Below are 22,754 nucleotides of genomic sequence, written 5' to 3'. Positions count from 1 at the left end.
GTACGCAAGCTAGCTAGATGTACGCCGACCAGAACACGTCTATGAAGCAGGGTTGCGATAAATTTAGCAAACTAGGAAGCTAATAATATATATTTTTACTGTCGACAAACCTGACAAATCCAGTAGCGACAGCAGAATTACGATAACTAGCTGGCTAGAGTTGAACACCTACCTAGTTAACATTAGCTAACCCGTTAGCTGGTTATATTTTAAACAGAATAAATTTCGCGAAAACTACAGTGAACCCACAGTGCAATGTATTACAAATGCACATAAATAGAATAAAATAAAGTCTATACATCCGGTTAAACTCGATTAATCTACTTTAAATGCAAAGTTATTTTTAAAGCTAATTTTAAGTTAATGTTAACAAAGAAAAGGAGGAACCTACCACGTGATGAGGAGCAGAGTCCGGGGGAATTTCAGCAACAAATCTCCGTAATTTAAAAGGAAAAAAATCAAGAAATGACCCAAAAACAGGGAGAATAGCTAATACATGGGTAATCCCCCGTCAGACGCGCACCAGTTTCTGATGAGCTTCTGGTTTCTGCAACCCCGTGTTGCTCTCGGGTTCACGAAATGGGCGAAACAACGAACAAGAAACCAGAGTTTAAATATACAAAACGAAAAACTGTCCTTTCCAATCAGTGTGATATAGTTTTAATATTCCTAATATTCCCTTTTTTCCCCAAACCTGATTCTTAATCAGACTGTAGTATATTCTCCCGTTTTATCTGGGTTATTTTTTTTGCCGTTTCTGGGAGAGCGACGTTCGGAAAATGGCGGCTCGCTCCTCTCCCTCGGATTTCAAGTCTGACAAACATAGAACCGGAGAGTAGTAGAGCCGCGGCGGGAGACATTCCTCATACTCGCCGCTAGAGTGAAGGGCTGACAGAGAGGAAGCTTGTCGGCGCAAGAGAGATTCCACCATCAAACCATTGAAATCAATGCAACTGTGCCACTACAGACCGCCATCGTGGCTCCAACAGAACCTTAACATTTTGTTCACGTACGCTCGAGCAAATGTTGTATTTTCTAACAATTTTAATTTGCCTTTAAGCCGGAAATGTATATTCTGAATAACGTGACTACGTGTGATGCAAAACACCTGCTCCAGTTTATTTTCCTAATGATAAAAAAGACATGGCGACAGAAATTTTAAATTGCTGAGCGAAATCATAACTAGACCCTCGCGACTTAATTTATACCGGGGAAATCCTGGCATTGGTAGGAAAGTGCCATCGCTAGTTATCCCTCTCTGTTTACGATCCAATAAAGACGTGCCAGTAGAAACAAATTGTGCTCTCTGCCACCAGACGGAGCTCGAAACCATTACCGCAGTGCTAAACTGTTGCCATTACAGGAAGACAAATGAACATCAGGCGCTTTGGGGCGGGGTGGAGGCAGAGGGAGGCTACATCGTTAACAGAGCATGCTCCGTCTGGGTGTAGCTACTGGCCCTGCCCACACTCCCTAACAAAGGCTCGTCTTAACCTCCGTAACAAAGTGGAGCTTCTCAAATTACGTTGTCAGACATAGACATGTTTTGTGGTCTTTCTCGTTTGGACAGACAAGTCCACGTCCCGTCGCAAATTTAAACGCACGTTTAATCACCCAGTTTTTTAACTGCAAAGCCACTTTGTCAAATGACGGATAATTCTCGTGTAATGTGTGGCTTAAATAGCTAGCGTAAAAAAAACGTCCCGTAGCTACTTTATTTGGAAAAAGAAAATGAGCATGCGATTAATAAATTACATAATATCCGGAGCTAAATTGGGCAATGTGATGCTGCTAAACACTTAATCCCATTTCCTGGAATTATGAGAAAATTAATGAGAAGACAGTTTTATATACTTAAATTAATATTTCAGAAAGCAGCTAGTTGTCTTTATGTGGACCACAAGATAACCCACTTATTTTGAATCCTTTCATGCATTCAAAAACACCACAACGTATGCACGAGGGTTTCCCTTTGCGCTACTGTAAAAAAAGAAAAAAAGAAAAGAAAAGTCTCTTAACTTGGACAATAGCTCCATCTGGTGTTCATGCTCAGATAACCCACCGAAATACATAGCCAGGCGTTCTACTGCAAGGAATTGAATTTTACATGGACAGACAACTAATAAATCCTTAAATTTAATTCAACCATATTCTCATTTACAACTTAACTTAATTTACATTGGTAGGCATTCGAAATAACCACGCCCATAATTTGACAGTTTTTACATTTTAAAAAAATAGTAATACAATGTTGATAAGTCATTTGGACAGCTCCCATTATGCTTTTCAGGTCGACACCTACCTGTGATGAGGTATCCATGTCGCGCAGGTTAACTGGCAAAGCAAAAATTAGTCCACAAATGTTCCTGCGCAGAAAATCTGTCACTTAATCCGTGTTAAATAACGCCAACACACCTGCAGAAACGGAACAAAGGTATTTTCTAAATAACACACATACCATTTCAATTCCTTCAATGTTATATTACTTTCCCTAAAATATAGGCATATAGGCATTCAAGTCCTTCAGTGTGTTAAACTTTCTGTGGTACGATTAGTAAAAAGTATGAATTTTATCTGAATGATGTTTAGTCAGCCAACTTCTTAAAAAAACAACCAATTCCGAAGTTTAACTTCGCACAAGCCATAATCGCATAAGCCATTTTAGGTTGAAATTCACTAAATCTGTCACTAAAAAGTACTGGCTTTGTTAACATTTATAACCTCCTGGTTCTTGATCACCCGTCCACCAAAATCATTGATTATCACATACCTCTAGTTTTAACTGGAATGTTGATTCTGGCGAAATGCCAACTACTATAAGAGGTAAAATACATTTTGAGCAAATTTAAAGGCTTATCACGGTCTTGTTAAGATTCAAATTTTGCAACCTTATTGTATGGCTGGCTAATCAACTGACAATATTTTTGGCCTTCTGCCTTAGCTAACGTTAACAACTACATCGGAATGGATTGATTGCTAACGCCAGTTAGCTGTATCGTGCAATTTAAAATAGCTGGCTCGCGCTGACTAGTTTTTTTTATTTTAAATTTAATAAACTTCTGATCCGCCCAGCCAGCATTATTCATTTAAAAATTCAAAGAAACAATTCAAGCGACCGCTGTAAGAATAAATGATAGCTGGCTAGCTAGAGACTAAGTTACTACTAGCTGAATAACAACCTAATACAGGCAATTATTGCCATTTTAGGAATATTGATGGTGGCTACAAGTTAGATCGTATTAGACTAGTTATCCATCTTCTTGTTCTACAATTGTGCTTCTTTAGAAAAATTATCAGCTTTCCATGATTTTTCGCTTTGTTTAGCCGATAGCCAAGTTACAGATAGTAGCTCGCTAACCTTGCAAAATCGTCTGAAGTCTCTTGCTATGGTCTACGATGTTGCTCGCTAACGTTAGCTGGTACAGTTGATTTGTCCCTTACTGCTTTTCATGACAACATTCAGCGTGTCGTTTACACTGAAAGTTGCCTCAATTTCAGTTATTCATTATACCTATGTTCAACAACTTGTACCCAAGTGTCTAACTGAAATGTTAACGCTATCACGTCAGCAAAGTTGCCTTGCTAGCTAAATAAAAAGAACCACTATTTTGGCCTGTTGACTGCAACCAGGCACAGCACAGTAGCTAACGCTAACTAGCCAGAAACGGTGTCTATTCATTTTGCACTTTATACGCACCGTTATTTACTAAAGCACGAAAGGGCGAAGAATCTTTTTTTCTCCCTCTATTTCTTGTTTCTCAACATCTCTTTCATTCTTCCAGTAATGTTGTTTGTTATGAAATGTAGTTTTTAAGTGTCAAAATGTGAAATCCATGTTCACTTACCTGCAACGAACAACCAGCCTTGAACCGGAATCGCCCGCCCGTCTTGTTGTATGATTTGACAGTGTGGTAAGACAAGCTTGCTCATTGGTTTATACTTTCGTCTTTCAAAACGGAGGCGTTACATGGAAAGTGCCTCAGATAGCTAGCTAACTAACGTTAGCTACATTGAAGTTTAAGAGTTGTTTTCAGTAAGGACTCATAAACAATGACCCTGTAACAATGGGAGGTATTAGTAATTTAAAATTGCAGCCGCCCCAATCTATCAGTTAAATTAAAACATTAAGTTGCAAAGCTGTTAAACAGAATTGTCACAGTCCAGCTCATAGCCTAATGCCCACAACAGTCAGAGCATCTACATCGGTATAAACCTTCGTTTTGTTTACATGCCTGTCGCAGCTTTCAGGCCTATGTAAGGTGAAGTTCATTAGCTTACTCTTACATTTTTCAAATCGTGTCAGATTAACAATAAACCCACCTCAGCATCCACAGTTGCATGTGGAATCCGTATTATAATTAGTTGCTATTTAAATGAAATGTATTTTAGTGTCCCTATGTAGGCTAGTGCTTCCTGGCGATACCGTGCAGCCAAGAACAATGGTCTACGGAAACAAACATATAGATCTAAGTGGGCGGAATTTCTGTAAATCCACACATTCAATGATAAATTAATTCGCTTCCAAGTGATGCTGCGTAAGGCCTTATAAGTACGGCTTTTAAATGAGAAAATATGAAAAACCAATTGCCCTGCGACATTAAAATACATGATATACCAAAGAACTGTGTGCCACGTTCATTCAGGCGTGGCCACGCGTTTATAAATTTGTGGATTGCATATAGTTTACCTTGCAGATGCAGAACATCATGTCAAGCGTCCAGACAGTCGGTTTACCGTTCTTCTCTTGATCCATGACTGACTTTTAAAACCAGATTCCAAATTCTGCACTTCTTCCATATGCGTGCGAGTATTATGCCATGGACTTTATTCCGGCGTGTACCGCATACAATCATCAGCTGTTCGAAACAACCAATTAAAATAATTTGCTCTAGGTAATTGATTCTTTATTTACATCCTAAAATGGATCGCAAAACTTTTCAAATATATTAAGATGTTTTCCCTTAGACTGTACATTTTCAATGAGACACGATTACACAAAAAACGCAAATAATCATTCTGCAGATCGTTTAGAATAGTGAGCAGATTCCACCATCACCATATTTCATCCACTTGTCTGAAATAATGGTAAACAGGTAATGTGTGTATGTCACAAACATCGAGGATCCAATTTAACAGGCCATTTCAAAACAGTTTCTAAAAGGATCAACCATGCCTTTGACAAACGTTTCAATTAAAATGTGCTCTTCTTTTTATAACATTATTTAAATATGGTTTGAGCAATTTCAATTTGTTCTCACATATTCTACAGAATTTTGAACGTGCACTGACAAAAGAACTAGACAAATTAATTTGACTTGAAACACGAAGATGGCTCATATCTTTATAAGTTCATTGATTACAGAGTAATGGTAATAAAAACAAAACATTATTCGATAAGTCAAACCAACAGCCTTAAAACTCATCAGTTGAAACATCTCATCTTAAATGAACAGTGCACACAACTGCTTAGTCATCACAGGTCTTTTTAGCTTCAAGAAGGGCACTTCCAAAACAATAGTTAAATACTGCATTTTATTCATTTTTATAACCGAGACAGGGCCAGGCTCGCTGGACTTGAAGCCAGGGAGATTTAGGAGTCACTCCAGTTCACTTTCCATCTATTAATCTCTTGGAGCATCCCCATCCCCAGATGGCAACTTGTCAACAGTTGTCTTACACTGGCATATGCATTTGAAGTGGGAGAAAATGTGCTTGAAAGTCTGTTTCTTTTCCTTATAAGATTCACATTACCATAAGGACCTGTCAACAAAGGGCAATCATAAAAGTTCTGGGTTCCTACACACAAAAAAAAGAAAAGGAAAAAAAAAAAAGAGACCAAACAAATACTTAGACCTTAAATGGCTTTCGCTATACAAGTGCAGCGTTTTAAAACTTGAGGGAACAAAATCTGCTTGCGTAAAATGGCAGCCGGTGTTCCCTCTAGAGTCCGGGCACTGAAAAGACTGCAGTCCAGAGAGCTGTGAAGGGGCTTGGGGGGGCTCTCCATCCACTGGCACACACGTTAAGGGGTGGGTGAAGAGAGAACCAGAGGAGCTCAGTAGTCACTGAGGCACAGTGGAACAAAAAAAAAAAAAAACCAAGAACAAAAAAAAAGAATAAGAAAAAATGGCCAATGGTCATGAGAGAAGTCTGGAGGTACTGTAATTAGCAGCAGTTTGTTTTTCCTCGTTTGTCCCGGTGTCCGACGCCGGGCAGACGCGTTTTACAGTAAGAAGACCTCGTCGCTCTCGGCCGTGTGCAGCTGCGTGTCGTCTGCGTCCGTCATGCTGCTCTCCTGCGACTCCTCCACCTCCGCTGCACGGGGAGAACACGCCACGGCGGAGCGTTAGGGCGGCAGTGTAGCACAGGTTCGATTCCCGGGTAGGACACCGCCGTTGTACCCTTGAGCAAGGTACTTTAACCTGAACCGCTTCAGTACATATCCAGGTGTGTAAATGGATACAATGTAAAATGCTGTGTAAAAGTTGTGTAAGTCACCCTAGATAAGAGCGTCTGCTAAATGCCTGCAATGTAATGTCAGCCTCTTAGCCTCGTTAGCGTCCTAGCCTCGTTAGCCTCCTAGCCCAGTCAACGCTCATCCGCTTCACACTGCCCATCCAATTCAACTCAACTCAGTTTTATTTGTGTAGCAAAGACAAGCAAGGCTCTAAGAGACAGAGCAAAAAGAGCATGTGTGTGTGCGTGTGCATGCACACATAAGTGTGTGCGTGGATGTCTGTGTGTGTGCATGTGTGCATACACGTGTGTGTGTGTGTGTGTGTGTGGACGTGTGTTTGTGTGCGTGCGTGCACGTGCGTGATGTGCTTGTGTTGTGGGTGCGTGTGTGTGTGTGTGTGTGTGCACGTGTGTGTGTGTGGCGTTGGAGGTGTGTGTGCGTGTGTGTGCGTGTGTGTGTGTGTGTGCGCGTGGATGGGTTTTGTGCGGCGTGCTGTGTGTGACGGCGTGGGGGGACGGTGTGATGCGTGTGTGACGTCGTCGTGGACGTGTGCGTGCGTGTGTGCGCGCGTGCCTGCACGCAGGGTACCTGAATCGTAAGGCAAGTCGTCCGGAGTGACCGTCTCCTCGTCGTCGGGGAGGTATCGCTTGTCTATGGCCTCTTTAATCTGATTGTTCACCCCTTTGGGATCCAGGTCCATGGCCCAGGAGAAGTTCATCAGGGCTAAGTGCGTCTGGCCCAGCTTCTTATAAACCTGAGGACAAGCCCCCGCCAAGCAGCCCGTCAGTCAGCCCACCACACCGCATGCTGACCAAACTAACACAAGTCCATTAAGAGGAAGACCGTGACCGGACTGCTACAACACACCCGCTACTCTCAGCAGCGCAGAAACAATGCGACGGAGCGCCTTACCTTTCCTATTAAGAAGTAAACGAGCGACTCTTTGGGCACGATCTGTTTCAGCTCTTCCAGTTCTCGCAGGGCCGCCTGCGGAGAGGGAAGCACCGGCTCATGACTGCTGCGATCGGCACGCCGTGGCGCCATTTTGAAAAAGGCTTTGTGAGCACCGTGCCCTGAAGTGCGCACTGACCTTGTACTTCTCGTTGGCAAAGAGGATGGAGGCCCTGTGGAACTTGCATAGCGGGTTCTTGGGGTCGATGTCGATGGCTTTGTTCAAGGTCTCCAACGCGTGGTCAGACTTCTTAAGTGCGTGCTGCACCTGGTGAGCCAAAGAAAGGTACGAATGGATCAACAGGAAGGGAGCCTGACCTAGTGCCCTTCACATTTACACCCCCCACCTCCAATCGGTTAGATTCAGCAAATAAAAAGTAATTGTGCATTTAAATTTTGAGAAATATTTGTATGTTTAAGTTTGTTCTCTGCAGAGGTTGTGCTAACTTATGTTAACACTTGAAAAATCGCCAAAACGTGCAATCTGACCAGGGGAGCCAGGACAGGACGTTTGCATACCACTGTAGCTCTCCTGCGGCCAGAGGCAAAGGTCCCAGTCCAGCCCTGCGGCACGCTAGGTCCCAGTCCAGCCCTGGGACTCGCTAGGTCCCAGTCAGGCCCTGGGGCACGCTAGGTCCCAGTCAGGCCCTGGGGCACGCTAGGTCCCAGTCCAGCCCTGGGACTCGCTAGGTCCCAGTCAGGCCCTGGGGCACGCTAGGGCACAGTCAGGCCCTGGGGCACGCTAGGTCCCAGTCCAGCCCTGGGGCGCGCTAGGTCCCAGTCCAGCCCTGGGGCACGCTAGGGCACAGTCAGGCCCTGGGGCACGCTAGGGCACAGTCAGGCCCTGGGGCACGCTAGGGCACAGTCAGGCCCTGGGGCACGCTAGGGCACAGTCAGGCCCTGGGGCACGCTAGGTCCCAGTCCAGCCCTGGGGCACGCTAGGTCCCAGTCAGGCCCTGGGGTACGCTAGGGCACAGTTACCAGTGTAAATCCAGTGACTGGGACTCGTGTGTACATGGGGAATTAAAACAGGGTGTAAAGGTCCCGAGCCTCACCACGCCGATGTGGCAGAGCAGCACGGAGCTCTGTGGGTTGATGCTGAGGGCCTTTTTGAAGTGGATTTCTGCCAGGTTGAACTTCTCCTGTTTGAAGTAGATCATCCCCAGACCGTACCTGGAGGGAGGGCGGAGAAACACGCGGGGTTAGCCGCTAGCGGGCGGGTCACGCTCGGTGCACACGAGTGCCTCTCCCGTGGAGCTCAGCATGCGTTGTAGTGTGGGGGGTGGGTGGATGCAGGTCGTCTACCATGCGCTGTGTGGGGGGGGTGGGGTGTGGGTGCTCACATGCGCTGTAGTGGGGGTGTGGATGCGGGTGTCCAACATGCGCTGTAGTGTGGGGGGGGGGGGGGATGCGGGTGCTCACCATGCGTTGTGTAGGTGGGGGGGTGTGGATGCGGTGCTCACCATGCGTTGTAGTGGGGGTGTGTGGACGCTAGTGCTCACCATGCGCTGTGTGTGGGGGGGGGGTGTGGGATGCGGGTGCTCACCATGCGTTGTAGTGGGGGTGTGGGACGCTGTGCTCACCATGCGCTGTAGTGTGGGGGGTGTGGATGCGGGTGCTCACCATGCGTTGTAGTGGCGGGTGTGCGGCGCTGTGCTCACCATGCGCTGTAGTGTGGGGGGGTGTGGATGCGGCACATGCTTGTGGGGGTGGAGTGTCACCATGCGTTGTAGTGGCGGGTGTGTGGAGCGGGTGCTCACCATGCGTGTAGTGGGGGTGTGTGGATGCAGTGTATGCTGTAGTGGGGGGGGTGTGGATGCGGCTGTCACATGGTGTAGTGGGGGTGTGGGAGCTAGTGTCATGCGCTGTAGTGTGGGGGGGGGGGTGGGGGGTGGGTGGGTGCTCCATGGTGTAGTGGGGGGTGTGGGTAGTGTACTGCGCTGTAGTGTGGGGGGGGGGGGTGGGTGGGTGTGGTGGGGTGTACTGCGCTGTAGTGTGGGGGGGGGGTGTGGATGCGCTCATGGTGTAGTGGGGGGGTGTGGATGCGGGGCTCACCATGCGTTGTAGTGGCGGGGGTGTGGATGCGGGGGCTCACCATGCGTTGTAGTGGGGGGGTGTGGTGCGGGGGCTCACCATGCGCTGTAGTGGGGGTGTGGGAGCGGGTGCTCACCATGCGCTGTAGTGTGGGGGGGTGTGGATGCGCTGTAGTGTGGGGGGGACGCGGATGGCTGCACCATGGGGTGTGGTGTGGGGGGGGTGGATGCGGGGGCTCACCATGCGTTGTAGTGGCGGGTGTGCGGACGCTAGTGCTCACCATGCGTTGTAGTGGCGGGTGTGCGGAAGCGGGTGCTCACCATGCGCTGTAGTGGGGGGTGTGGTGCGGGCATGGGCGTGGTGCTCACCATGGTTGTGTGTGGGGGGGTGTGGTTTGCGCTGTAGTGTGGGGGGTGGATGCGGGGGCTCACCATGCGTTGTAGTGGGGGTGTGTGGATGCGGGGCTCACCATGCGCTGTAGTGTGGGGTGTGCGGACGCTAGTGCTCACCATGCGTTGTAGTGGCGGGTGTGTGGATGCGTTGTAGTGGCGGGTGTGCGGACGCTAGGGCTCACCATGCGTTGTAGTGGCGGGTGTGCGGGTGCGGGGGCTCACCATGCGTTGTAGTGGCGGGTGTGTGGATGCGGGTGCTCACCATGCGTTGTAGTGGCGGGTGTGTGGACGCTAGTGCTCACCATGCGTTGTAGTGGCGGGTGTGTGGATGCGGGGGCTCACCATGCGTTAGTGTGGCGGGGTGTTGTGTGGATGCGGGGGCTCACCATGCGTTGTAGTGGCGGGTGTGTGGATGCGGGGGCTCACCATGCGTTGTAGTGGCGGGTGCTGACGCGGATGGCGTTGCGGAAGCAGGCCAGCGCCTTCTCCAGCTCCTCGGTCAGCACGAACTCGTGGCCCAGCAGCGTGTAGGCGTAGGCGAAGCCGGGGTCCACCTGGATGGCCCTCTGGAAGAACTTGATGGCGATGTCGTGCTCCCGCTGCAGGCTGAAGCAGTTTCCCGCCACGCACCGAGGCGTGGGGGGGACCAACGCTATGGGAACTGCTACTCAGCACTGCTCAACCATCTCAGCACCGGCTCAACCACTACTGCACGCATCAAACCGCTACTCAGCACCGCATCAAACCTCTACTCAGCACCGCATCAAACCTCTACTCAGCACCGCATCAAACCGATACTCAGCAACTGCATCAAACCGCTACTCAGCAACTGCATCAAACCTCTACTCAGCACCGCATCAAACCGCTACTCAGCACCGCATCAAACCTCTACTCAGCACCGCATCAAACCTCTACTAACCAATGTGTTTGCAGTGCGTTTGCAGTGCGTGACGCCGTGTGTTTGCAGTGCGTTTGCAGTGTATTTGCAGCGCGTTTGCAGTGTGCTTGCAGTGCGTTTGCAGCGCGTTTGCAGCGTGTGACGCCGTGTGATCGCAGTGATTTGACCCCGTTTCCGTGACCACGGGAGCTCTCACCTCCGGCGAGTTCTTGTCCATGTCGGTGAGGTCTTTGGACAGGGCGGACAGAGCCACGTCCTTCTGCAGGTGCCACAGCGAGGTGGAGTAGATCTCCATCCCCTCCACCCTGTAGCTCTCGATGCGCCGCACCTCCGAGAATATCCGCTCCGCCTGCGGGGGGGGGGCAGAGGGAACAGGAAGGGCTCAGTGGGGGGTTTCCGTGGGAACCGGGAGGGACATCCTGGAATGTTCTAAACCAGGGGCTCTGAGGCCCGCAGTGCCTGGGGCTCAGTGTGTGTCAGTAATTAGGCACTGATGGCTACCATTGTTCTCAAGGCTTAATTGCTGAGGACTGCACACTGCGCCTCCAGACGGAGTTGACACCCTTGTTCTAACCAATATGGCAACCCACTGCCACTGTTTGGTGGGCTGCTAAATTTACTTTCAAGACTACCAAAATATAAAATCTCACCAGTCTGGTTGCTTGCAACAGTTGTACATGGTGCAAATGACTACCATACTGTTGTACTGGGCCAGCTCAGAGTGACAGGTGAAGTCTTGTACCTGTGTGTACTGGGCCAGCTCAGAGTGACAGGTGAAGACTCATACCTGTGTGTACTGGGCCAGCTCACAGTGACAGGTGAAGACACGTACCTGTGTGTACTGGGCCAGCTCAGAGTGACAGGTGAAGACCAGGTGCAGGTGCTCGTACCTGTGTGTACTGGGCCAGCTCAGAGTGACAGGTGAAGACAGGGTGCTCGTACCTGTGTGTACTGGGCCAGCTCAGAGTGACAGGTGAAGACGAGGTGCAGGTGCTCCTACCTGTGTGTACTCGGCCAGCTCAAAGTGTGCCCGGCCGATCTGCACCAGCACCCAGCCCGTGTTGTAGTGATGCGAGGGCAGCTGGCTCAGGATGGCGATGGCCTCTTTGCAGTTGTAGGAGCAGAGAGCGAGGTATCCCTTCCCAATGTCTCGCATCAGGCTCATCAGCCCATCTGAGACAAGAGACAAGAGGAGGGACGTGTGTGATTGGTCAGTCTGGCAGAGCACGCAGCCGTGTGATTGGTCATTCTGTCAGTCTGGCAGAGCACGCAGTCGTGTGATTGGTCAGTCGGACAGTCTAGCAGAGCATGCAGCCGGGTGATTGGTCAGTCGGACAGTCTAGCAGAGCATGCAGCTGTGTGATTGGTCAGTCTGGCAGAGCATGCAGCCGTGTGATTGGTCATTCTGGCAGTCTGGCAGAGCACGCAGCAGTGTGATTGGTCAGTCTAGCAGACCACGCAGCCGTGTGATTGGTCATTCTGTCAGTCTGGCAGAGCACGCAGCCGTGTGATTGGTCAGTCTGGCAGAGCACGCAGCCGTGTGATTGGTCAGTCTGGCAGAGCATGCAGCTGTGTGATTGGTCATTCTGTCAGTCTAGCAGAGCACGCAGCTGTGTGATGGTGGCATCATTTTAGATGTTCCACATGTCTGTGTTTTTCGGGCAGGCAGGTGAAGCGCAGGCCCTACCTGCCGCAGCCTTCTGCAGGGAGAAGGCCTGGTACTGAGGCGTGGCCAGGGAGCCCTTCCCCTCCGACAGGGACGAGTCCAGCTTCAGGATCTCAAAGGTCTCGTTCATGTTGGCCGGCGTGATCCCCCCTTTGCTGGTCTTGGTCTTGGTCTTCCGGTTGGGGATTTTGGTGGGAAACTTCATTTTCAGCTTCTTGCTGTTCTCCTGTGGGAGCGTCGTGGTGTTAAGCCTAATTTACACTTCATCACACGGCGCTTGTCACCAAAAATAAAGGTGCATTTATACCCCCATCAAGCCCTGCAAGGAGGCTTCTGTTATCTCTATGGTAACGAGAGGCCAAACTCCTGACCATCTGTTTACATTTATAAACTGTCCAAACACACTGCATTACTGTGTATGGCAATATCCGCAACAAAACCTTTTCAATATACTGAACACATTTTAATTGAACATACGATTACTATATTCCATTTCCAAAACGGTGATACTCAGTTTATTTATTTGTGTTTTAAAAAACCAGCCAAAGGCCACTATGACCCTGTCAGACCGACCAGAGGCTTGTGGCTGAAACAGCGGGCTACCTTGGCGGTAGAGCTGGCGCTGGTGAACAGTCTGGAACTCCGCCGCGGCTGCACGTTGGGAGGAGCCGCGATGGTGGGACTCAGCACCTGCGGCGTCGTGCTGCAGAGAAACACCCGGACAAGCGACACCCGCAGGTCAGACACCGACGCTTCACTTCAGAGGGCAGCTAGCACTACTGCGCTAACGGTTTAAAGGTCATTCAACAGGAAGTCCCAGCCCACGAGGGTGGGATCACAAGGCTTTATGCGTCTAGTTCAGACATCGCCCACATTTGCACTTAAGATGGCTGCCATACTGCAGAAATCTGTGTGTTCGGAAACCCCTACACCCTTCGGGATAGTAAAAATGACACACTGAATTATAGCATGACACAGAATAGGACTGTCAGGAGACTTCTGCTGCCACCTGAGCTCCAGTCAGGGGAAACTTGTTTCATGCTGTGGATTTACGGGAGTATTAACCAGGCTTACTCACACGGTTTGTGGGGACACAGTATGCACTCACACGGTTTGTGGGGACGCAGCACGCACTCACACGGTTTGTGGGGACATAGCACGCACTCACGCGGTTTGTGGGGACGCAGCACACACTCACACGGTTTGTGGGGACGCAGCACACACTCACACGGTTTGTGGGGACACAGCACACACTCACACGGTTTGTGGGGACGCAGCACGCACTCACACGGTTTGTGGGGACATAGCACGCACTCACACGGTTTGTGGGGACACAGTATGCACTCACACGGTTTGTGGGGACATAGCACGCACTCACACGGTTTGTGGGGACACAGTATGCACTCACCTGGTTTGTGGGGACATAGCACGCACTCACACGGTTTGTGGGGACGCAGCACGCACTCACCTGGTTTGTGGGGACACAGTATGCACTCACACGGTTTGTGGGGACATAGCACGCACTCACACGGTTTGTGGGGACACAGTATGCACTCACACGGTTTGTGGGGACATAGCACGCACTCACACGGTTTGTGGGGACACAGTATGCACTCACCTGGTTTGTGGGGACATAGCACGCACTCACACGGTTTGTGGGGACGCAGCACGCACTCACCTGGTTTGGGGGGCAGTGGTCTGGGACTGGTTGAAAGGTATGGGTACGACCTCCCTGCTGTTCCCGCTCTGTGTAAACACTGACTTCGTTCCAGTTTGGCTGATTCGGGCTACAGACTGCAGAAGGAGGTTATTTGTCATATATTTGTTAAGGACAATATAATTAGTGACTGACCCAAATTAAATCAGTACTCAAACTAATTACAAACAGACCTCAACAAAAAAAAAAAGTAATCCCCACCAATTATAATTCATTTAAAAGAGGCTTTTATTCAGAGCAAACTGAATACATAGTGCAATGTTGTTAACCTAACCTGGCTTGTTCATTGTAGGTGATATATAAAATGACTAGAATACAGATGAAAACATGTTTGAAAAGTTTGTGGGTTGCAGACCTTTTTTGGTGGGATCCCGGGAGGGGGCGGGTCCATCACCGACCCGCTGTTTGTGAAGTTCTGCAGGTACGACGTGTCCCCTGGACTGGGATCCAGCGGCAGGACCCCAAAACTGCGGCGAGCAGAGAGACGTCACAACAACCCCACCGACAGGCACGCAGAGATCCCCCCCGACCACAACCGCACCCACTCCATAGGCCCCTGCGAGCCGCATTTACAGGGCCCTGCACTAACATTTTCACCAAGCACCCCTGTGCACATAAAACTGAAAAAATGCATTTAAATTAATAGATGTGCTCCTAAATCATTTTTTCCACAGTTAACACATCAGTTTTCAGGTGCCAATGCCCCTCCAATGGGTGCACTGAAGAGCCAAACTCCAGAATTCATCTGAACACATCTCTGAGGAGATCGGGCAGAGTGTTGAGGGGGACGCGTTTCTCAAGCCAGTGCGCGTTAGTGAGCTCTGCTAGCATGTTCCGCAGCAAGGAGAGAAACGTTAAAAGCCGAAGAGGCGGCCCTACCTCGGGGTGAGGGGGCTGAGGGCGGCCGGCCCCCCCAGCAGACTGCGCCCGCTTTTTGGCTTGTTCTGCGGCTGCTTGGACTGCAGGCAGCCCCCCGTCCCGAGGGACACGGAGTCGGGGGAGATTACGGAGGAGTCGATGTAGGACACCGAGGAATCCGAATTCAGAGAGGAGTACTTGGAATTAGAAGATTCTAGGTTGAGTCTATTCAACTCCTGTAAAAGCAGGGGGGGGGGGGGGGATTATGAAAAAGGAATTATCAGTGAGACAAGATTATTTGAATTAAATTTGCTAATTCAAAGACAAGCAGGTTAGGCTACTTTGGTGGACATTCATAGGGTATTGCTGCAAAAGAGCATGCGTGCTCAGTCAATCTACCCTGCATAAATAAAGGTCAATAAAATAAATAATAAATAATTATTAAAGGTACGAATACTAGTGGACTGAGAGAGTTCTTTACCAGCCACAGCCCAGCAGGGATTGAAACAGACATCACCGCATTACAGTTCAAAGGTCATACCATAGAAGTGACACAATTAAAAATGAGCCTCGCTCTATGGTGTTACGTGGAGTTCTACTGGAATCTCCACTCCATACACTCCCACAAACAAACGCAGCCGAGACAACGTGACAGCTGCATTGACCAATCAGAACGAGCCATTTTAATGTGCGCTTAATGTAAATTCTTCAGCACTGTAACACTTCCAACCCGTGTTGCTTCAGACGAGCAGCTAGCACACACCAGTCATAACCGCAACCACGCCACCCTTGTCATGGGGCCGGGAGCGAACGTACTAAAGTGTCCTGCGGGGTCTCCATGAGGACGGTGTCCGTCTGTCTGTGGGGGGCGTGGCTGGGGGTGTGGAGGGGGCCTCCCGTCTGGGGGCCCACGCTGCCGCTGAAGTTCTGCAGGGACGTCAGCCGGAAGGTCTGCTCCGGGTCGGGCTTCTCGCCTGCGTGAGACACAAGAGCCGGCGTCATGACAACACCGCGCACTCACACCACCCCCCACAAGGTGTGGTCACATTACATTACAGGCATTTGGCAGACGCTCTTATCCAGAGCGACGTACAACAAAGTGTATAAACATAACCAGGAACAAGTGTGACGAAAACCCTAGAGAGAAGAAGTCACCCTCAGTCAGGAGAACAGCTTAAGGAGTCAGGTAAAACAAAAATAATAATAATTAAATTAATAAATACCGCTTCAGAGCTCGCTCTTTTTTTTATTACCATTTTTGAGCCGTTCAGTTTTCTTATGTTCCATACACTACTTGTTGTGTTCCTTCTTCAAGACTCTTTAATATTTCATAATAAAAGACAGCTTCACTGTGACAAACTGGGCAAGTTAAAAGTTCAGTATCACACAGTGACTGTGTACATTTCACGGTAAGTATTGAGGATATGCAACACTGCGTAACGAGGAAAGACGAGTGAAAATCAGAGACTCACCGATCTGACAGAGGGACTCGAAAGGAGACCAGAGGAACGGGTTCAAACTCAGGCTCTTTTGGTAACACTCAGACCCTTTGGCCAAACGATCGGTTTTGCTGCTCCGGGAGAGAAAAACGGCGGTTAACCACCCAACAGCAAACAGGTGCTGCCACTTCAGACAAAGGAATCAAAAATAAACTTTCAAGCAAATTCAATTCTGCCATTTCACAAGGATCTGGGTTCATTAAGACAGTAAACAACTTCCTGTCCCAGTCAAAGATTACAGTACCAGAGCACAGTGTAACAAAATAAACGTATCCGATTTAAGTGCACAGAGCGGGGGGTCCAGTCTTATCCGAAAAGGGCCATTGTGGGGGCAGATTTTTGTTTTAGCCTAACCCGAAGACACCTGATTCTTCTTGTCCATGTCTTGATGGAGGACCACGATTAGCTAATTAGCTGAATCAGGTGTCATAGTGCTGGGCTGAAACAAACACCTGCACCCACACCAGCCCTTTTCGGATAGGAAAGGACACCCCTGTCGTAGAGCCTCGGCCTTCACTGGACCACATGCCCGAAATCTAACAGCTCATTGGCTGTCACTACCACACTGTCCTCGGTGCTGTGGCTCCACTGCTACCAGGGCTGGTTAATGAGATGCGATGTGCCTGTACCAGTAGATCTGCCCCAGCAGCGCCAGTGTGAAGCAGGCAGAGTCGCCAAACTCGCTGACGATGTCGTCCTGGCTCTTCTGCTTGTTCAGGACGCCCCCCGTGAGGATCTGTTCCCCCTCTGCCAGCCTGCGGGGAGAAGGGGGGTGGGGGGGTCAGGAGCATAAACACAAGGCGCAGGACATATAAGACTTATAAGTGCTTATAATACAGCCAGAGGAACTCCTGAGCGCCTACAGGAAAACACATTCCCTCATCACCACGCTGCTTAGCAGCAGCAGTAGCCTTCATCGTCAACACTGTGTGACTCACCATTGTTTAACCCAAACCTTATTTACACTGAAATAATTACAAATTAGTCACAATGAATATAATTACAGAAAAAAAACTGAAAACAATAATTATAAATGAAAAGGAAAAAAAACAAAACCAAGCCAATCAGAACACACTAAGATCATGAGCGTCAAGTATAAAAAGTTTTTGTCCTTATGCAGCAGGTTAAGGTACAGTTCAGGACACCAGACTGTGGAAGGTGAGGCATCCAACTGAACTGCTCAAGCGCAGATCCAAATGAATCAGTTTCAGTAATCACAGAATGAGAAGTGTGCAAACTCGCAGTCATGCAGACATATGCAAGTAGACACAGAGCAGAAGTACACTTCAGCACCAGACGGTCTATAAATAAAACCAGGAACTGGCCTTGTAACTGAAAGGTTGCAGGTTCAACTCCCAGCAGGCAGGACACTCCTGTTGTACCCTTGAGCAAAGTACTTAACCTGCATTGTTGCTTCAGTATATGTCCAGAATGGATGCTAGGTAAAATGCAAAAAGCTGTACGTGTACGACGCTCTGGAAAAAGAGCGTCTGCTAAATAGCAGTGATGTAATGTACTGATCATTAGGGGGGAACATTGCGGAAGCGGCGAAGGCAGCTCATACTTGCTCAGGTCCACGCAGCACTTGGCCAGGAGGTATTTGCACTGCGGCGTGGTGCAGCTGTGCCCCTTCAGGAGCCGGTAGGCTTTGTAGGCCTTTCCCGAGCGGTAGTAGCATGTGGCTAACAGGAAGAGCGCCTCTTCTGAATGCACTGTGGGAAGGGGGGGGGGGGGGAAACCCTCATTAAGCAAGCATTAAGTAATGTCACAGGCTAGCCAAAATGAGGACACAGCAAGTGGCTTGATGTTGTGGTCTTAGAGAATCTAAGACAGGGCTACCCAACCCTGTTCCTGGAGATCTACCGTCCTGCAGGTTTTCACTCCAGCCCTAACAAAGCACACCTCATTCAACACCTAGAGATCTACCGTCCTGCAGGTTTTCACTCCAACCCTAACAAAGCCCACCTCATTCAACAGCTAGAGATCTACCGTCCTGTAGGTTTTCACTCCAACCCTAACAAAGCTCACCTCACTCAACAGCTAGAGATCTACCGTCCTGCAGGTTTTCTACCAACCAACAAAGCCCACCTCATTCAACAGCTAGAGATCTACCGTCCTGTAGGTTTTCACTCCAACCCTAACAAAGCGCACCTCACTCAACAGCTAGAGATCTACCGTCCTGTAGGTTTTCACTCCAACCCTAACAAAGCACACCTCACTCAACAGCTAGAGATCTACCGTCCTGTAGGTTTTCACTCCAACCCTAACAAAGCGCACCTCATTCAACAGCTAGAGATCTACCGTCCTGTAGGTTTTCACTCCAACCCTAACAAAGCGCACCTCATTCAACAGCTAGAGACCTACCGTCCTGTAGGTTTTCACTCCAACCCTAACAAAGCGCACCTCATTCAACAGCTAGAGATCTACCGTCCTGTAGGTTTTCACTCCAACCCTAACAAAGCACTCCTCATTCAACAGCTAGAGATCATGCGGAGCTGCTAATTAGGATGGTAGTTCTCCAGGAACAGGGCTGGGCAGCCCTCATCTAAGACATTCAGAACAGAGAATCAGTACTTGCATTTAAACAGAGGCTCGTGAGTCACGCTGGCCGCACAGATCAGGTTAACATGCGTACTATGCAGAACTCATTTACATTTGTATTTGTCTCCTGCAGTGTTTGGCATCTAAACCAAGTTCAAAGGGGCCCAGCAATTGGGACTGATTTCATAAAAATCAAAAGAATTGCACACCAGTTAAAAACACGACAGCAACCAATATTCGAAAAGAAGCAGAACAATTTAATGGCAAAATTGAAAATGAAGTAAGCAGCAAAACAAAAAAAAAGTGACAAGGCTTTATCGAATGTGAAATACACCCAGGAGCTCGGGTCAGCTTCATCAGTCGTGAAGAGGCTGGTCTGACACAACAGCAGGACCAGTGGCAATCAAAACACGGGGAGGAGGAGGAGGAGGAGCAGGAATGTGCCGTTTCTGTTTCTGCGAGCGCACGTACGCATTCCCATCATTCCTCCGCGCTTGAACCGTCCCCTGGAGGACTGGCACTCGGACCGCTCCCGATTCCGGTGCGTTCCCGTCCCCCGTCTCCAGAACAACAGTAGATGTGCGCCGAGTGATTAATCTCTGGAATGTGATCAGTCAGCTGCTACGTGTGCTCCTGGCAAAACCCTTTATAACTGCGGAGCGCTGCAATTTATGCGACGACGCTCACATCATTCAGGCCTGATATATTACATAGTACATCTACTGCAACTGGCCAGGGGGCTCCTGTCACCAAGTCTGTCCAATAAGAACAACATTAACGCTCAAGGAGGAGGTTCGATCTGTTTAAAACTCGTCAAAGGTCCCTGTAATTTTTTTTAAAAAGAAGACAAAATAAAAACGCACTTCTCCCCCATTTGTCTGGCAGTGAGCGGCACAGAGCAGTGAGCAGGGCCTTGGTGGGCCGCAGCCACTTCAGACCAAAGAAACCAGGTGAGGAGAGTCATCTGTGTAATTGGCTGCTTTAACTCATCGTTTAAGTGCCGAACAGCAACAGAAACTAGCGGACCCTGTGGCTCTCCAGGACCAGGAATGAACATCACCGGTGCAGAGGATGAGCAATGAGGTCCAACTCCTCGTCCTTATCATCCATCCAAGTATGCGATGTTACTGTATCACACATACAAACTTCCATGTATTTCAGTCAGTGCACTTCTATGTGGTTGATGTGTATTCTCTCTTTCTGTTCCAGCTACCTGGTGCAGTGAACCCTCGTGTACCAACAATCAAAGAGTTAAGAGTCATCCGTTTCAGCCACTAAATTCCTCACACCTGGTTCGTTTCTCAACAAAAAGTTTGCAGAAAGTGAGATGGCTAGCGCTCAGAGTTAAGCCTGATGAATGCCCTTGAGAACATAGAGTACTTGGCAAGTCTCAACGTCCGCTGTCAAATAAATAAATTCCCATGCCCTTCTTAAAATGGGCCAGGGAGCTTTAACTGAGGAATAGATGAGAACCAATACTGCCGGGGTGAAACAGATCGTTCCGGCAAATATCCAAAGGGAACTTCAGGTATTTCTCAACATTTTCACTCTGAACTGTGTCCCGGTATCTGTCCTTGTATTAAAGCTTATGGCCGTGGGTATTAAGCTGTAATACCGACAGTCGAGTGGAAAGGACGGTTTTCCTCCGAATGATTTATTGCCTTACCTTCAGCGTAGAGTCTCTCTGCCAGAAACACGGCGTCCAGGTAGGCATAGTGGTTAAGCGCGTGCCAAACAGCCGCCTGCGAACAGAAGAATAACATGGCCACTGTCGAATTTTCCCTGGTCGCGACTGCTACGCTTATTTACGATGGCAACAACTTGGCCTGACCATATATCATGCTACTATGTGCCAAATCGGGTCCAGTCCCTACCTCTGCATCCTGCACCAACATTGGTTTCTATTTTGCTGTTTTTCAAGAGGAGATTATTCAATGTCAAATTAAATTAAATTCTACGTAGAACACTGATAAAACGTGATAGTTCGTGATGATCTGTCTCTAGTATGGCACTGTCGGTTGAATATACCGTATGCCAGTATAAACAGCAGGTGGATGGAAAGTCCTTGCGTCTTCGCTTAAGTACGAAAATATACAATATTTCTCTATTTGTCAACACAATGGATATGACAGTGCATTATCCAGGTTTAGTTTTTTATGGCTCTTATTGTATAAAGTTACGTTGTTCATTTACGTGTGGCTAACGATACAATAACTGCCTAACGCATAAATCCCATGCATGAATCAGCAGGTAGCTAACGTTAGCTGGCTGAGCACAGACATCATCTAGCTAATCGCGAAAAAACTGAAGTTTCAACCGTAGTGTCTATCCTGCGAGAAAATTTGCGAGTTAGCGACAGCCGGTGTGCCATTTGGTACTCCGGTTAAATGTTACCCATAACTGAGCAGGCTAGTTAGCAAACCATTTTAAGTTAGCGTTATATTTCGATTACCAAGCGAGCTGCAAGTCGCCTTAATGAACTACATAGCTAGGTATTGAGCCTGCGAATGTATACTAACCTATTCAAATATATTGTATGCCAGCTAGGAAGCTGTCTCCCATAACTAAAATCAGAATCATTTGTCCAGGTAAAGTTAGCGAACTAGCCCATTAGCTGTGTGACTGCAGGTATGATGATGGCTAGCCCTTAGTTAACTGACAGGCTAACTAGCTAGCTGCTTTGGTAAGATGCTTGCTAGCTATTGCTGTACGTGTACATACACGGGTGAAGTTACACCAGAAAGTTTGTTTTCATTTCTCACCTAAAATCCCACTTTCTTACCACCGATATAAGCTGGTTTGCATGCAAGCCTGGTAACGTTACCAAGCTAGTGCTAGCTTCCTCAAATTAGCGTCACCACCCCCCAAAAACAAACCAGCCAGCTTGTCCTTTCTTGGCAGAGTAAGTTATGCAAGCTATTTACCACACATGCACCTGAAAAGTACCCATTGATAAATATTAACTAGCAAACTAGAGTCAAACAGCATCTGTCTAGCCTGACTAGCTTACGAGCTAACAAGCCATAGAGGCCTCCGCTGTTTGTTTTCAGACCACGGTGTAAGAGTACAGAACCGGGCCAATACGGCAGCGAAGTCAGAGTTTCGGTTCCCACAAAAGACGAAGCTAAACTATACATGGCAACATCCTTTATATACCGATATGTAATTTCCATATTTACCTGGACAGGTTCCTGTAGCACCGTCATTCCGTTATCAAACTCCTCTCTACCTGCCGCGTTACACTCTTCTCCTCAGTTCCTCTGTAAGTTCGGTCTTCAGGCCTGAAATACCTCCGAAGATTTCAAACACACTAACCGTTACCGAAAGAGCCGAAACATGCCGAACATACCCGAATTCAATCTATACACGCGCGAAGGGATTCGAACAGTGGCGGAAAATACCGAAAAACAACGTGAGTCACAGAAACGCAGATACGAACGAACGCATCAAAACAACTCTGATAATTTCAAGTATATAGTGATACAAACAATGATCACGAGTAGGTTGATGTAACATTGCAATATTACTCTTAAAAACATTGTTTAATACCATGTAAATGCTATGGTCAGACTTGATGTTGCATGCTAGGGCAACACACATGCGCATCGTTGGATATTCAAATGATAGAAATATGCATTGTTTCTATGAACAAACTTCCTCACACACTAATCACCATACTGTACCTTTTATTTATGTACACGAGAGCCTTCAGTACAAGGTTTGAAGTCTTCCAAGACATGA

The 22,754-nt window shown here is 48.3% G+C and overlaps 2 protein-coding genes across 3 annotated transcripts in view; both read right to left on the bottom strand.

Moving 5' to 3' along the window:
* The window catches only part of kansl1b (KAT8 regulatory NSL complex subunit 1b), a 45,349-nt gene extending 44,051 nt beyond the window's left edge, over positions 1-1,298 (bottom strand). Inside the window, exon 1 of one of the 2 annotated variants that reach the window (XM_064314808.1) lies at positions 392-1,298. The gene's annotated coding sequence lies outside the window, so the exon portion shown is untranslated. The remainder of the gene's footprint in view (positions 1-391) is intronic. The other variant, XM_064314807.1, reaches the window with a different exon arrangement.
* Positions 1,299-5,327: 4,029 nt separating this feature from the next.
* LOC135243183 (cell division cycle protein 27 homolog) lies at positions 5,328-22,351 on the bottom strand. Its single transcript, XM_064314809.1, has 19 exons — positions 22,193-22,351; positions 20,680-20,755; positions 18,037-18,184; positions 17,102-17,227; positions 16,446-16,543; positions 15,790-15,947; positions 14,995-15,209; positions 14,471-14,582; positions 14,077-14,192; positions 13,002-13,101; positions 12,420-12,624; positions 11,733-11,905; positions 10,928-11,081; positions 10,261-10,468; positions 8,464-8,581; positions 7,548-7,676; positions 7,370-7,444; positions 7,046-7,211; positions 5,328-6,315 (listed from the first exon to the last, which is right to left on the bottom strand). The coding sequence occupies exons 1-19, from the start codon at positions 22,217-22,219 to the stop codon at positions 6,224-6,226; spliced, it is 2,496 nt and encodes an 831-aa protein (XP_064170879.1). The 5' UTR covers positions 22,220-22,351; the 3' UTR covers positions 5,328-6,223.
* Positions 22,352-22,754: the final 403 nt, after the last annotated feature.

This window comes from Anguilla rostrata, chromosome 17 (assembly GCF_018555375.3).
Source record: "Anguilla rostrata isolate EN2019 chromosome 17, ASM1855537v3, whole genome shotgun sequence".
Taxonomy (NCBI): domain Eukaryota; kingdom Metazoa; phylum Chordata; class Actinopteri; order Anguilliformes; family Anguillidae; genus Anguilla; species Anguilla rostrata.
This window is presented reverse-complemented; position numbering and strand designations above follow the sequence as displayed.